At 42.7% G+C, this 13881-nt stretch overlaps 1 protein-coding gene across 1 annotated transcript in view; it reads left to right on the forward strand.

Moving 5' to 3' along the window:
* Nucleotides 1–13881, forward strand: part of LOC104569244 (store-operated calcium entry regulator STIMATE) — a 33764-nt gene that overhangs the window by 1721 nt on the left and 18162 nt on the right. The window contains exons 2-3 of the mRNA XM_088523978.1: nt 12761–12809; nt 13299–13394. Coding sequence (XP_088380104.1) covers nt 12761–12809; nt 13299–13394 — 145 coding nt within the window. The remainder of the gene's footprint in view (nt 1–12760; nt 12810–13298; nt 13395–13881) is intronic.

Consider the following 13881-nt stretch of genomic DNA (forward strand, 5'->3'; position numbering starts at 1 on the left):
TCTAAACCTTGGTGCATTGTCTGCTTTTACTGGAATAGCTGTGGATCCACCTTGATATTTTATTGTAGTTGTCATGTATATGTCTGTGACTTCTGCTCTAACGGAGCACTGTAGACCAGCTTGCTTGGTCTTGCAGGCCAAGGAATGGACTTTTAATTCCTATGTGAATGCAGGCCCAAGCACTGTGGATTCCCTCTGCTATAAAGTTTAAGTTCACCTTAGCTGTGGGAGAAGCTACAACCAGAGAGCTGTGCAGCTGGTGTTTGTTATGCCTCTAACAAGCTGTTTTCCAAAAGAAATGTGGTCGGGTGTGACAAGCTTGCTGGTGGGCTTGTATCCTGGGAATTTCAAATTATTTGTACTAGAAGAGACTGATTACCCCTTTGTTAAAGGTCTCACTTGTTGAAAACTGGCCTTGTCTTTTTTCCATCACTCCATAGAGCTGGAAATCAAGTTACAGCTCACCTTCAATTCACAGGTATGGAATGGAGAATTAGTCCTTTAAAACAAAAGAACAGAATTTGAGTAGAGAAAGCTTCGAGATTGCACAAATGCTATGCAGAGCACTTGGAAGCATCTTGAGAATCTCAGGCTAGCTATAATGTGGTGGTTTCCAGGTGCTGTTGCATGGGTCATGATCACAGAGCATACAGCCAAAGTATGGAGGGTCAATAATATGGTCTCTTCCAGGTGGTAAGGCTCTGTGTTATCAGTGGAAAGGTTGGTATGCTTGAACTTCTGTCTTTTGTGGGTCTGGAAAGATTGTCTCTTGCCAATCTGGTAGGAGAACTCAAATGCATGTGAATTGCTCAGGCTTGTGGGTCTGTCTGAATTGATGCTGTGCAAGCGCATGCCTGGACTGTAGGATACACAAATCATGTGCAACCACAGAAGAGAAAACAGTGGCAGAATGGAACTCATATCATGGGTTGTCACCCTTCCCACCTCCAGTGCTGGCTTCAGAAGCCCTTAGGTTGCCTGTAAGGTCCCTTGTTGCAAAACCTATGCAGTGACTGGAAGAAGAGGAAGCCAAGCATTGAATGCTGTGCGTGTGTGTATGCAAGAACTTGCCCTTAGGGTAGGTCACAGCACAGAGCAGTGAGGGTTACTCGGTTATCCAATCTGGAAAAAGTCCTAAATGCTCTGCCTTGATTATCAGCCAGCTCAATGCAGAAAGAATGCTACAGTTGCATCAGATGCTGGATGTGACTTGGAGGCTGAATCTTGCTGAATAGTTGCTGCTATTCCGTTTGAACCTGGTGCAAGAAGGGAGATGTAGGCCAGCAGAAGCTGCCAAGTTTGCAGCCTGGAACAGCAAATCCCTCTGGAATGAGGGGCTCTTAGAAATCTTAGCCACAGCTCCTCTGCGGAGCACAGAAGAAGAAATAGGGAGTTTGAGGAACTTTTTTTTTTTTCTCCAACATTATGAATCATAGAATCATAGAATGCTTAATGTTGAAATGAAAAAGCTTTTCATGGAGCAGGTATATTTGTCCCTACTCCATTACAAACAGCATGGGTGGTATCTATTACTGTTCCAAACTCCTGTGTTCCTGTTTTTCGGTGCATCCTGCCTGGAACGTGCGCTAGGAAGGCAGCGTTGTTTGCGTTTGGCACCATGGTGCTGACTCTTCTGGTCAGAACCTCCAGTGATGGAGGTAACCTATAACAACAAGGGCAATGCTTTACAATCCTTACCCAAGTAGCTTGTTCCACAGCTGCACCATAGAACTGGATTTTGCCAGGCTTGTAGCAGGAAATACCTGTGGCAAATACAAAAATTACCTCCTCATCTCTGTTTCCTTGCTCCCACAGCTAGTTAGTGGGGGTCAGGAAGATGGGCTTAAAAACTAACTTTGCACTGTTTTCCCCAGGATAGTGGATTCCTGGCTAGTGAAAATGGGAGGCAACCTCCCAGTATGTGGAAGTGTCTGCGTTTTGGAAGGGTTTAGCAGAACCAGCAGTAATTAGCACAGTGATCAGATAAACCAGGCTAACTATCCTGCTCAAGCGTGGCCTGGGATCAGTGCTGTGTTCAGGCTTGTTGCTGAACATACTTTGAATTGCCTCATTGTTTCTGTGTTTCAGAATTATTCTGTGTGCTTATGATGTGATGTTCTAACTTCTATGCTGAAAATCTTAGGGCTGGGTGCAATTGTGTGTATCAGAAAGCGAAAGAAATAAATGCAGCATACATTTGACTTGATGTTTGATCTATCCAAACATTCATGCTGCTCTGACATAAACTTGCCTGGGACTTTGGAGCACTCCAGGACTTGGCAAGCATAAGGCAGGTGCTGCTGACTTCACTTGTCATGTAACCGCATAAAACTGTGCTTGTTTTGATGCATATTCAACTGCCAAGTTACCACTGCAGATGCTTTTCCCTTTGGGGTTAAAACAAACCACAAAGGTTAGCTTTCCTGAGGTGTGAAGTACAAGGCTTTGGCTGTAATAGTCAATTTACATGTAAGTGTGCGGGTTAAGTAAAAATAAAATAAACCCAAAAAACTGACAGAAGTTTTCAGAAAAATTTTCTTCTTCTGCCTCAAAACATCTGAAAATCGGTTAAGCTTGAAAATACACTTTGCACTTTCAGTTGGGAGTTCTGTACAGCATTTGATGTGCTCAGTTAAGCCGAACATAGCTTTTTATGAAGCCTTTGAATTTTAATTGTTGGCCTGTTCTTGGAAGCCACCCTTTTGAGCTAAATCAAGCCATGAAAGCTGTGTGCTGGTTTTGGATTGTGAGGGTCCTGGCTTTGGAAAGGGATTAATGTGTTGGGGGAGCTGGCAGGCTAGCACTGCTTTTATGGCTGCCCTTAACACAAGCACTGCAAAACTCATTGCAGAAATGGTCCTATGCCCCATGGTAAATGAGTGATGTTATCTATAACTTTTAACACTGCAAAAAACTTTGAAGCAAAATTTGTCTTCCTCAATTAAGGGATGGATCAAGTAAAGCTCTAAGGAGAAATCTGTTAAGTTTTCAACTGCTTTAATAGTATGGTTGTGAGAACTGTGTGCCGTGGTTTTTAAATTGCCAGTCCAACTGTGTCACTTCTTTCTTAAGGTTTTATTCTCTTATTAATTCTCTTATTAATGTTCTTGGGCGAGGGGGCGGGAATGAATTTTAGATGGGAAATGTTTTCAAGTGATTTACCTGGAACCTAATGGGGCTTTGTGTTGAAAACAAATTAATGCCTGTGTCACCCAAGAAGGAGTTAAAAAGACTCTCTGGGTTTGAGCTAGAGCCCAGCCCCAAACCAGGTCTTCTAACAGATTTACTGTGACATCAAATACCTTGCCCAGCTCTCAATGTATAAAATGTGACTAATGGCTGTTATTTCAGGGTATGCTTTATGACTACCAGGCACTTGAATGCTGGCCAAGAGCCACAAAAATCTCATAGAAATAAGACCTGCAGGACTGATGCACCCTTTGCTGCTTGAGGCATAACTTGAAAGAGAGACCTACTTCACATCACTGTGTACCCTTAACTTGGGCCATTAATGCCCCCAGATAGGTGAATGCTTCAGCTCTTAATGCTGCTTTGCAAGATAAGTGATGGGGAGGTGCTCTGAGGGTGTGGACAAGGGTTCTGGGGTAATTTCTTGTCTTGCCGAATCCTGGAGGACTGTGAATTTGGGTGGGGAATAAAGATGGATGGGTTAAGGAACTAACAGCTCTTCTCCCTTTTTTTGTGTAGTTGCTATGTGAGAATTTAGAAGGGGATGCCTTTAAAAAAGCAGAATCACTTCCTCTGCCCACACATCAGCCTGGGAGCTCCAAAGCATGGCATCATGTAGGACTTGCAGGATTTGAATGGGACCATTGCTCCAGCTGGGTGCTGCTCTGTGCCTAACCTTGCCATCAGCATGTGCTTCTCTTGCAAGACATAGCACTCTATACCAGAAGAAACTTTCCTTGATCATAGGCAACTATTGCTAGGTTATCCCTATCTTCAGTAGGAGCTAGTATTATCTTTATACTGTCCTCTGACAGCAGCAGTAGTCCAGAGTGTATCTTCCATTCATGCCTTTTTTTTTTTTTTCCAAATATCCCCTCTGCAAGCTTTGCTACAGATGCTTGTGTTCTTTAAGCATGGATATAAGGATATTTGGGAGGGACCTGGAATGACTAAATACATCTAGCACAGACTAGAGGATACAAGTCACTGCAATAATCTGATTCCTTAAACTCTGATAGGATTTTTGTTGCTAAACTCGAGAAGGTCTTGGTCTTTACAAAACTATTCCTAAAAAAACTGTGACTCTCAAAATAACTACAGTAGCTGTGCTATATTAAAGGTGAGGGGTCCCATACTGCGGGTAAATAGGGGGAAACTGGAGAAGAGGTCAACCTGACTTGTTCATGGATCGTCTCTGCAGGTGATGGGAGGAGATCCTGGGACAGCAACACCCTAATCACAAATGCCTGTTCACCAATTTCAACTTAATTCTGTCAATCCTTTGCTGTATAGGTCCTTCATTTAAATACACCTTTTATCTCTTGAGTCTTGTAGCAGGTAGATAGCTCTGTAGACCTCATGGTGGGTCTGTTGTGAATCTTTCCAGCTCAGGCACGTGCTTATCTTGCAAGCAGTGTGCTAGGCAGTCTGTGCCAACAGTGCCTGCAGTTTCCTCCCATTGTGTCCCAGGTCGAGCTGTCTGACCGTTCAAGCTAAGAATAGTGCAGACCCTAGGGTTTTAGCCTTTATATCCTGCATGTTGACTTTTTCCTGTCTGGGGCTTGGGGGAAAAAAAAAAAAAAAATCTTGAGCCTAGGAAAGGGTGTGTCCTTCAAAATAGGTGGAAAAGTGTTATTGGAGGCTATATTGCAGATAAATAAAGTGGACATTGGGCAGGAGATTTTTTTGGTTTCATTTCTGGTTAGTTGCTGTGAGTTCTCTTCTGCAACACCTGGAAACAAAGCACTGACTTTTTTTAGTTTCATTTCTGGTTGCTGTGAGTTCTCTTCTGCAATGCCTGGAAACAAAGCACTGACCTTCTTGGTAATGTGACATTGCCTCGAGATGAGCTTCCTGGCACTAGTGACTACTTCATGGCAGGTAATTTAGCTAACCCCTCCTAAAAGGAGGTGACAATAGCCAACCTGGACACTACAGCCCTCTTCTTGGTGGGCTATTTGTTCAGTGTACTAACTCTACAGCACTTTTTCTAGTTCTGCCAATATCAGACTTCTCTTTAGTTTTCATCCTCTAGGGTCTGCAAAGGAGGTTCAGTGTGTGCCAGACTTGGGTCCCCAGGAAACGCAATCCTAATAAATGCCCCAAATTTTCCAATTTTTTCCTACCTCCTTTTATTTTTCAGTTCTGTTCTAAAACTTTGCTTATGTGTATATTTTGCTAGCTAGTAGCTAGCTACTGTTGCAGCTAATTCAATCCAAATTGTGGTCATACTATCAAGGAGGGACAGGAGGCACCTATCCAGATGGGATGTACTGTTAAGCCATCTGTTCTCCTCTGGGAGCTGTTACTAGTGACCAGGGCTGGTCACTGCTAATACCTTGCTGTGATACTGTGACTCTAGTGCCTCTGTATGGGAACCATAGGTGAGAGCTGCATGAACACAAAAATGATGGAGATGAGGATGCCATGTGTGAGAGCACCCCACTACACGTAGATGGAGTGAGGAATAGCCCAAAGTTTGGGTGATTGGTGCTTTCCTTGTCTTAATTGATCCTATAATTGGAGAATTCATTAGTTCAAAAGTAGACCATGGGCAGCGCTGTCAGACTGGATAATTTCAAGGAATTATCACATCTGAGGTAGCTAAATCTTTTCAACTGAGAGAAACCATTGAGAAACCATTATAGTTCCTGTCCAGCTTTTATAAGTTGGCAATTGGTGTTAAGGTATTAATGTTCTCCTAAAGGATAAATTATGGGGACAGTTCTTGATAGGTTTTTATCTTTTAGTTTCCTGACTCTTTACAAATATGCAGTCAGGGTCTTGTCTCAAAAGATTTTTTTTTTTTTTAATTCTTCAAAGGTCCCTACTCAGATGCCCAGCTTCATCTTAGCCTGATGGTCTTTGGGAACTTTCAAGTGTATATGAACATTATTGTCCAGACAGAAAGGGCCTGGGAGTATTTTTTCTGTTTCCGGATCTTCTTTTTTTTCAGCTTTGGGAAGGGTATTTCCCTTTTAAATGGCCACTGATCTTCCTTCCCCTTTGCTTAACTTTATGGCTTTGTTAGCAGTAACCAGAGCCAAGTAGGGGAGAGGGGTAATTTATGAGGATGCCAATTCAAGAAGGTAGATGTTAATTCAGTGGTGCTTCAATCACTCTTGTTTAGTGTGATTGGCCTTGTTCTGTTTCCTGGCTTTTAGGAACAGCTGCTTTCCATCTGTCCATCCTTTCCTCTGAGATTTCTTGCATCACAAGACCTGGTCAACAGGACCCTACCTCCATGCTGTGCATTGTGCTGGTGGTGCAATTTGGCACAGCCTGCATCCTTCGGAGCTAGATTCTTGCTTGCCTCCACCTAGTTCGCTCTGCAGTAGGGCTCAGCTGCAAGTGGTAAGGCATCTTTCATGTATTGAACATCTTTTGTTGATGTATAGAGTCCTCAAATGAGACACAAGCCGCAGGGCTGCATTACAAGCATCAGAGCCCTGTGTTCCCCTATGAAGAAGGGGGTAGAGGAGGACAAGCTGGTTCCAAGTCTCCCTGCTGTTTTGTGAGGCAAGGCTTTAGTACTATTCCTAACTAGAATGGTATTTTTGAATGTAATGTGAAAGAGAAGTATTTCTTGTGGATTTTGTGTGAAATTTTTGAGCAATGACATCAGACTGGAGCTTTGAAACTTTTTATTTGTTCTGGAAACTCCCCTTTGCATTTCTGAAGAAAAAAAAATGCATTTCTGCCATTATAGTGTGAACTATTTTAGTGCTAGCATCCATCTCCTTTACTGTTAATTGGAACTTAAGTGGAGTAGATTTCTATGAGATTGAAATAGGTTCAGTAAGACCTCCTTGGGTGTGGGGAGGTTTCACCTAGCATCTCAAAGCCACCTGTGGAGTCTTTGCTTTAGAAATATGTATCATTTGGTTTGTCTTTGCCATGAAAGGGGAAGCTGACTTGATGCAACTCAGTTTGCTGCTCTTAGAACTAGGTACATCTGCTTCATGATTTTAAAAGTGCAACTCTGCAGGCCATCAATATTAGAAAGCATGAAATGCAGTGGATGTGAAAACATCTTTCAAGAATGGGAGATCATAAGCCTCTTGCTTGACTGAGGCTTTTGAATTATGTGACTCCATATGGATGCAGCAGCATTTGAAGAACCTTCATGCTTGACTTCATGTTTGCAGCACCTCTGCAAAATCTTCTGAAGTTTCAACAGGTGCTTCCTTTCATGCCAGTATCTGACAACTTGAGGCCTAGCTGCTTATGGAAGTTTCTTTGCCCTTAGGCAGTTTTTCAACACCTCTTCCCACCTGCAGTTACCATTTGTCAGTCCATCTCCATTATTTTGAGCCCTGTTTGAGCTTCTGAAGGATGAATGTGAGCGTAAGCACTGAGACTGGACAGTGAGTATTTAGTGAGGTACAGTGCTTCATCAGGAGCCAGAATCCGTGAACAAAACCTAAAAAGGAGGATGATATAGTAGTTTCAAATTCACACTTCTCAAACTGACTGGTCCTATGTTAGGGACATGCCAATAGTTGAAAACTTGGGCAGACCAAACAGAAGAGGAAAGATTAAGTGTCGTTTTGCTTTCTTTTTGTTGCTGTATTAAGATTAGTTTTTCAGGAAGCCTGCTGGGAGTGTTTTACTAAATGTAGTGGAAAGATCCTAGAAGAGTCAATCCAAAGATTTTTCCTGTGCTTAAGAACTAAAGCTATTTGTTTAGAGCTTGTGCTACTCTTGAAGTATCTCTTCATTGACATCTGCTTGCTTTGTGTGTCAGTTATTTCCTTTGCTACCAACATGCTTGCCAAGCTGTGTTCTACTTGGTCACCACATTAGTCCCATGGAGCTTCTGGCATGCTTCCCTGCCTCAACACTAGAGGATAGGTTCCTCCTATGCACATATCTCTGATCTCAGGCCGGTTTCTTATCTTCCAAGGCTCAGTAAACAGTCTGAGCTGGCATCCTACACCAGTAAATCCTAACAAAATGCAGATGCTTATGCTCTTAACTGCTGAATTTGGGTAACTTGTCACTCAAAACTTGTCACTGAGCTGGTACTAAATACAAGCTGCCAAAGAAAATCTGATTTCCATGAGGCAAATGAAACTGAGACTTGCCTTAAACATGCTGCAAACAGCCAGGCTTTATGCAGCTGGTAGAAAAGTGAATTGAGGCTGACTTCTCAATCCTCCTTGCTTTAAATTAAATATGGGTTGGGAATAATTGTTCCAGAGTTGATTGAGGTCTGGCTAGTATTTCTTTCCCCTTGGCTTCCTCCTAAAAATCTTCCTAAATACATTCATGTGAGTTTTACTTATGTTGCTAAAGTTAGTCTCCCATTTATTGACGATGTGGGGACATACCAGGTGAGACTGGGGCTGCAAATCCAAAGATTTATAAACTGAAGGGCTGACTAGCATGGGACTATAGGAAGGAAATACCTGCTGCAGCCTGGGCACCTGTAGTTTTTTGGCCCATGATGTGGTACAAACTACAGCTGGTAGTTTGAGTACTGCTTTGCTGTAGAATGTACAAAGTGTTGCTTGTCTGCATCAGGCTTGGCTTACATATGGGCAAAGCTGCAAAGGAAAGCAGAGTTAATATAATTATGAGTCCCTTTTAATCCAGTGAAATGAGTGTTTTTCTCCCTATCATTCTTTGATTTTTATCAAGGAAAAAAGTAGTTAACTCTGATCATGTTTCTTGTTTGCTTACTTCATGCATGAGAATGCACAGGTTTCCTTAAAACATTAAGACTGAACTTGTCTGTCTGAACAACAGCAACAACAACCCGTGGCCACAGTTGACAGAAAAATGTGGTGTATGTTATAAGGAGAGCAAAGGGGATGTTTAGCCTTCTGCCAACCCTGACTAATGAGTATGTGTCTGTTCCGCCCCCAGGTAGCTGTGAACCTCATGGTTTGTCTTTCTGCGTGGGCTGGAAGAGAGGGGGGCATTTTCCAGTTGCTCTTCACATGGCTGTTACCAGAGCCCCACTGTGCTCCCAAGGCACAAAAGAAGCAGTGCCCTTCAAAGAGGGTTTTATCAGCTCCTTGAGCTTTCAAAGACCTGGAGCCATTTTTATGTGGATTTAGCATCACCCATAACCTCTGGGTCACAGCTACTGAACTACTCTGCTGCCCGTTTAAGCTCCAGTAATCTTGGCTGGCTTTCTTGTTTAATTCAGAGACAGCCTGCTTCAGCTCCACACAGTAAATGCCCTATTAAGCAGTTAATTATTTCTCTATAATACTAGCTTTTATCTTTAATACAACAGTTTTACTGTCTTTGATAATTACACAGTCTCGGATAACTCTCTTAAATCTAATGAGGCATGACAAGCTATGTTCAACAAGGCACCACACCATTAACTTCTTACCTCTGGCTTGTCATCTTATCACACTGAATTACTGTATTTCTAGCCTGAGTGGCTGTGGGTACATAATCTGTCAGTTTTCATTAAGAAAACAATGAAAATCATCACTGATGCTCTTGCAGTAGGACTAATGGTCAGCTGCCTGTAGTTCCTCTTCAGCACAGTGTTCTCTGCTTTGTGAACCGGACAAGTTTGGGCTCAGTTTAGATGCTTCCAAGCAGCTCTTAGTCCATACGTCTTTTGTCTGTCTGTGAAATCCAAATTGCCTCTTAGGAATTGGTGCTGAAAAACCCTTATTTGCTCTCCATTAGTAGAGACTTTTTTGTAGTGATGTCAAGTATACTTTTATATACAGTTGGGATTTTTTTTTTTCCTTTTCCAGAACAGAAAGACAACCGGGCTTCTAAAGACATAGTGTCACCTTCCCTTATGAAAAGTGAGGGGCAAATGCTTGTGCCCTGGGGCTGACTCTGCTTTGGGACCCTGAAGATCTATTTATCTTCTGGCATGTGGAACCTGCACAACTTGTGCTTTCAGGCTTTTCCCCATGGGGCTGAAAGGCCTGTCAGTGATGTGGCTCCAAGCTGAGTGCCCATCTGCCAAAAATATGCACAGAGCAGGGTTTTCAGATTCCCAAGGTGGAACAAAGTTCCCTGTGGGTGTTTCTTGGGATGCCCATGGTACTGGCTGAAAGACTGACTGATGGGTGAAGTGTATATCTGGAAGCAGAGAGATGGGTAACAAATTATGGTAAGCGTTGTGCTGGTGGGGTACCTCTCAGCACTGTAGGTGACATAAGGGTGGACCAGAGAGATTGCACGTGCTCCCTTCCCAAGGGGCACAAGGAAACCCATGTCTAAAAGGGCATCTCTTTGCCCCACGGGAGAGTGGGTAGACCTATGTGGCTCTGATAGCTCTGCTCTCATTCATGGCACACTGGGTTGCTGCCTTCCTATTGCTGTGGAGCCCAGGGAAATATCCGCATGGGCCAATAACCCTCAGCACTGAGGAAAAGTCATTTTTTCTGAAACTTGAAGGCCATGGCTGAACGTGTGTAGGTAAAATGATAAGGTGAAGATGACGGACCAACAGGATGGTGCATGTCTGCTCTGGCTTCTGGTAGTTTCTTGAAGAGGCAAAGCATTTTGTTCCAAAAATGACCCCTTAGTGGCATAATTAGCTGAGTGTCTGTTTTGATGCTTGCAAGAATAATCTGCCTACATTTGTAGTACTCATCTCAGATGATCTGCCCAGTAACTTTTTTGGGTGTTTCTGGTAGGTTTAGGAGGATTTGGCAACCAGCACTTACAGAAACCATGCCGAGGATTTATATTCTAGCAGGATTGTACATTGCACACACAATCACGCTGATGTGACCCGATGCTTTTAGGCTCCCATTTCCACTAGATGGCACCACCGAATAGTTGATCTGCCCATGTCCTGGGCTAGACTGCTGGGAGCAGAGAGGATGCACTGAACTATTTTTTTCCATTCATTCAGTATTTTTAGTGCAATTCTCATCTCCAAAAAAATCACAGCTCATTATTTGACTCTGAATCTTGTCCAAGCTGGCAGCATGTTGAACTGACCAGTGGATTTAATCTGCTGTGCATCTTGAGTTCATTAGTGCCTTTGAGGAGGTGAGTTGCTTCTGCAGCTGAGACAAGCTCTGGCATAGGAACCCTCTGCTCCTGACTGAAGCTTGGAGGCAGCATCTCTGAGACAGTGGCAGCAAATGCAGCATCTAGCTCAAGATGCAGCTGTTGACATCCACAGAACAACACAATGCCCCCAAAAGCCATTTATTTTTATTTCTTAAAAATATCCACCAGTTCAGCGTGGCTGAAATGCCCCTTCTAGGGCAGCTTGTCTCAGAGGGCCTGTGTGATTTAAAGGGAGAGAGTCCAGCACTTTCTAAAATGGGATCTAAGATGAATTGGTGTTTAAGCCATCCAAGTTGACTTTTGCATGTGATGTAGCACTTTGTATTTTTCCATTAGTTGCTGTGATTGGCACATGTAAAAGCTGTTTGAATACAGCATTGATGCTCTATCAGTTCTCTAGGACAAGTTAACTGAATCTGCTGAAACATTTTTGCAATGCTCATGAAGAGAACTGAGCAAAAACCTTTTTTTTTTTTTTTTTCCTCTCCTCCAGGTAGTAACTGGAAAAAGCTCAGAGTGGTAACTCTGATAGCCAGCACTGGAGGACTTATGTGGATAAGGACATCTGAAGGACTACAAGATGTCCTCCCTTACAAACTTATTGAAGGGTTGCTTGAAATAACACACACCATCAGCCCCAAAAGAGATATCAGAGCTGTACCTCTCGGGCACCCAAGAGAAGCTTTCTGAGTTGAGGTGCCCTAGGACAGGGGTGGCTGGATTTGAGGTGATAAAGGCTGGCTTTCTGTCCCGTTCTGGGTAAATAAGGTGCTGGCCTGGGTATACTTGCAGATTTGATGCTATCAGCTTGAGGTTGGTCAAGTTTTAAGCTTGAGGCTTTAGAAACTTGATGTCCTTCCACTGTAGATAAGCAGACTTAACACATCTCTTATTTCCATAATATTCATGCTGTTTGTGGCAGAATGTCTGTTTTTACAGATTAGCCTCTCATCAGCACTTTCACCTGCTGCTTCACAAGCTCTACAGCAGCAGCCAGTTCACACACAGGGTGTTGTGTAACTGAACAATGTTTTAACCCTACTTCTAGCTAGCCATGCCAGCTTGTAATGCTTTAATGTTTGGCATTGGTACCTTTATGCTAGAGATGTAGGCAAGCTCCTGCTTCCTGAAGGTCATGTTGTCCAGGTAGCTGTGGATAGGAGATGGCTTTATCATGATCCTGTGATCTGAGAAGTTAATGGACTCTTGGGAAATGCCATGACTGCCACAACCATGATTTTGGTTTGACTGCAGAATTGTCAGTGCTGGTAGGTAGTGATGGACTTCAGGCCTCTTCCAGCAGTGTAAAATGCTGAGCTGTTGAAGGTGAGAAGTATGTGCCTATGTCAAAAAATAACTCTTGTGTTTGGCTTTCTGACTTATGGTGCTGTTCTTTGCTTAATCTGAAGCCAGGCCCTTTGGTTCTGCTTAGCCTTGGCCTGGCAAGTGCTGAGAATCCTCCAGATTTGGCTACTACTGTGTTGGAGATCAGCACAGACTGTATAGATGTGTCTGTCTCGGTCTGCTGGTTAACCTAACCTCTCTATTTGTTTCTTTGTAGTAAAACGATTTAAGGAACCAAAGGAAGAGAGGCGTCCCTGGAGGATATGGTAAGATTTTTAATATGGATCTTAAACACATTAATCGGTGTTGTTTTCCTGGATACCACAGCGCTCTGAATATACCGTGTTGAGTTATTAAATGAAACTCTGTTTTCGCCCCTTCCCAAGGAAACTTAACTGGTAATCCCTAGAAGTAAAAAGCCCTGTCTAGTTTCCTCAGTCAGGCTTGTTTTGCTGCAGGTGACCTGAACTGCAAGTTTATGGTCCTCTCCAACCTGCTGGCATAGCCTCACCTCATCTGGGCCATCTCCTGAACAACTCCAAGTCCTTAGGAAGCCTCAGATGCAGATCTTCAAGACTGAACTGCTGAAGTTTTTGTTTCCTTCTCTAAATTACTTGCATCTGCCAAATTCTCACTTTTCAGTATGCATGACTTCTGAGAATCATGAATAGCTTGTAGGAAAGTACATCAGGTTGAGTGGCTGATGATAATATTCCAGTACCAATTTTATTGCCTCTCTTAACTTCTAACTTCAGGTTTTATGACACCTCCAAGCAAGCAATAGGTGCACTCTTCATCCACTTTGCTAATGTTTTTCTGTCTGATCTCACTGAAGAGGACCCTTGTTCTCTGTAAGTATTCAAGGTGCTTGCGCTGATGAATGAAAAGGGACCAAACACTACTGGAAAGTGTGGTAGAAACTGAAGCATTCAAAGTACTAGGTGGAGATAAATATGAGGAGCTTATTTTTTAGTATCTAGATTATATTGTTTTTGCAGTCTCCTGGTCTGATCTAGTCAAAATCACCTTTTCCAAACCAGTTGCCTTGTAACTACAAACTTAGTTGCAAAGTTAACTTTACCCTCATTTGAATAACTTTTCAGGCCTTAAAATGCTATTTAAAATCTTCAGACTCATTTCCTCCTTTGTATATATTGAAGTGCTGCACCTAGATGTGTTTCTTGAAACATTCACAAGGTTGACTGGGACTAAATATAGCCTACAAACTGATTCATCATGTTTGTTTTTAAACAGGCAATATTTTAGAACAAAATAAAATCCTTTATGCTTGTACAGTGTCCTTCAGTTTTACTCTTGTGTTTGTGCATTTTTTTGCTT

This window comes from Tinamus guttatus, unplaced genomic scaffold (genome assembly GCF_059628265.1).
Source record: "Tinamus guttatus ecotype Peru unplaced genomic scaffold, ASM5962826v1 Tinamus_guttatus_pri_ptg000201l, whole genome shotgun sequence".
NCBI classification, from domain to species: Eukaryota; Metazoa; Chordata; class Aves; order Tinamiformes; family Tinamidae; genus Tinamus; species Tinamus guttatus.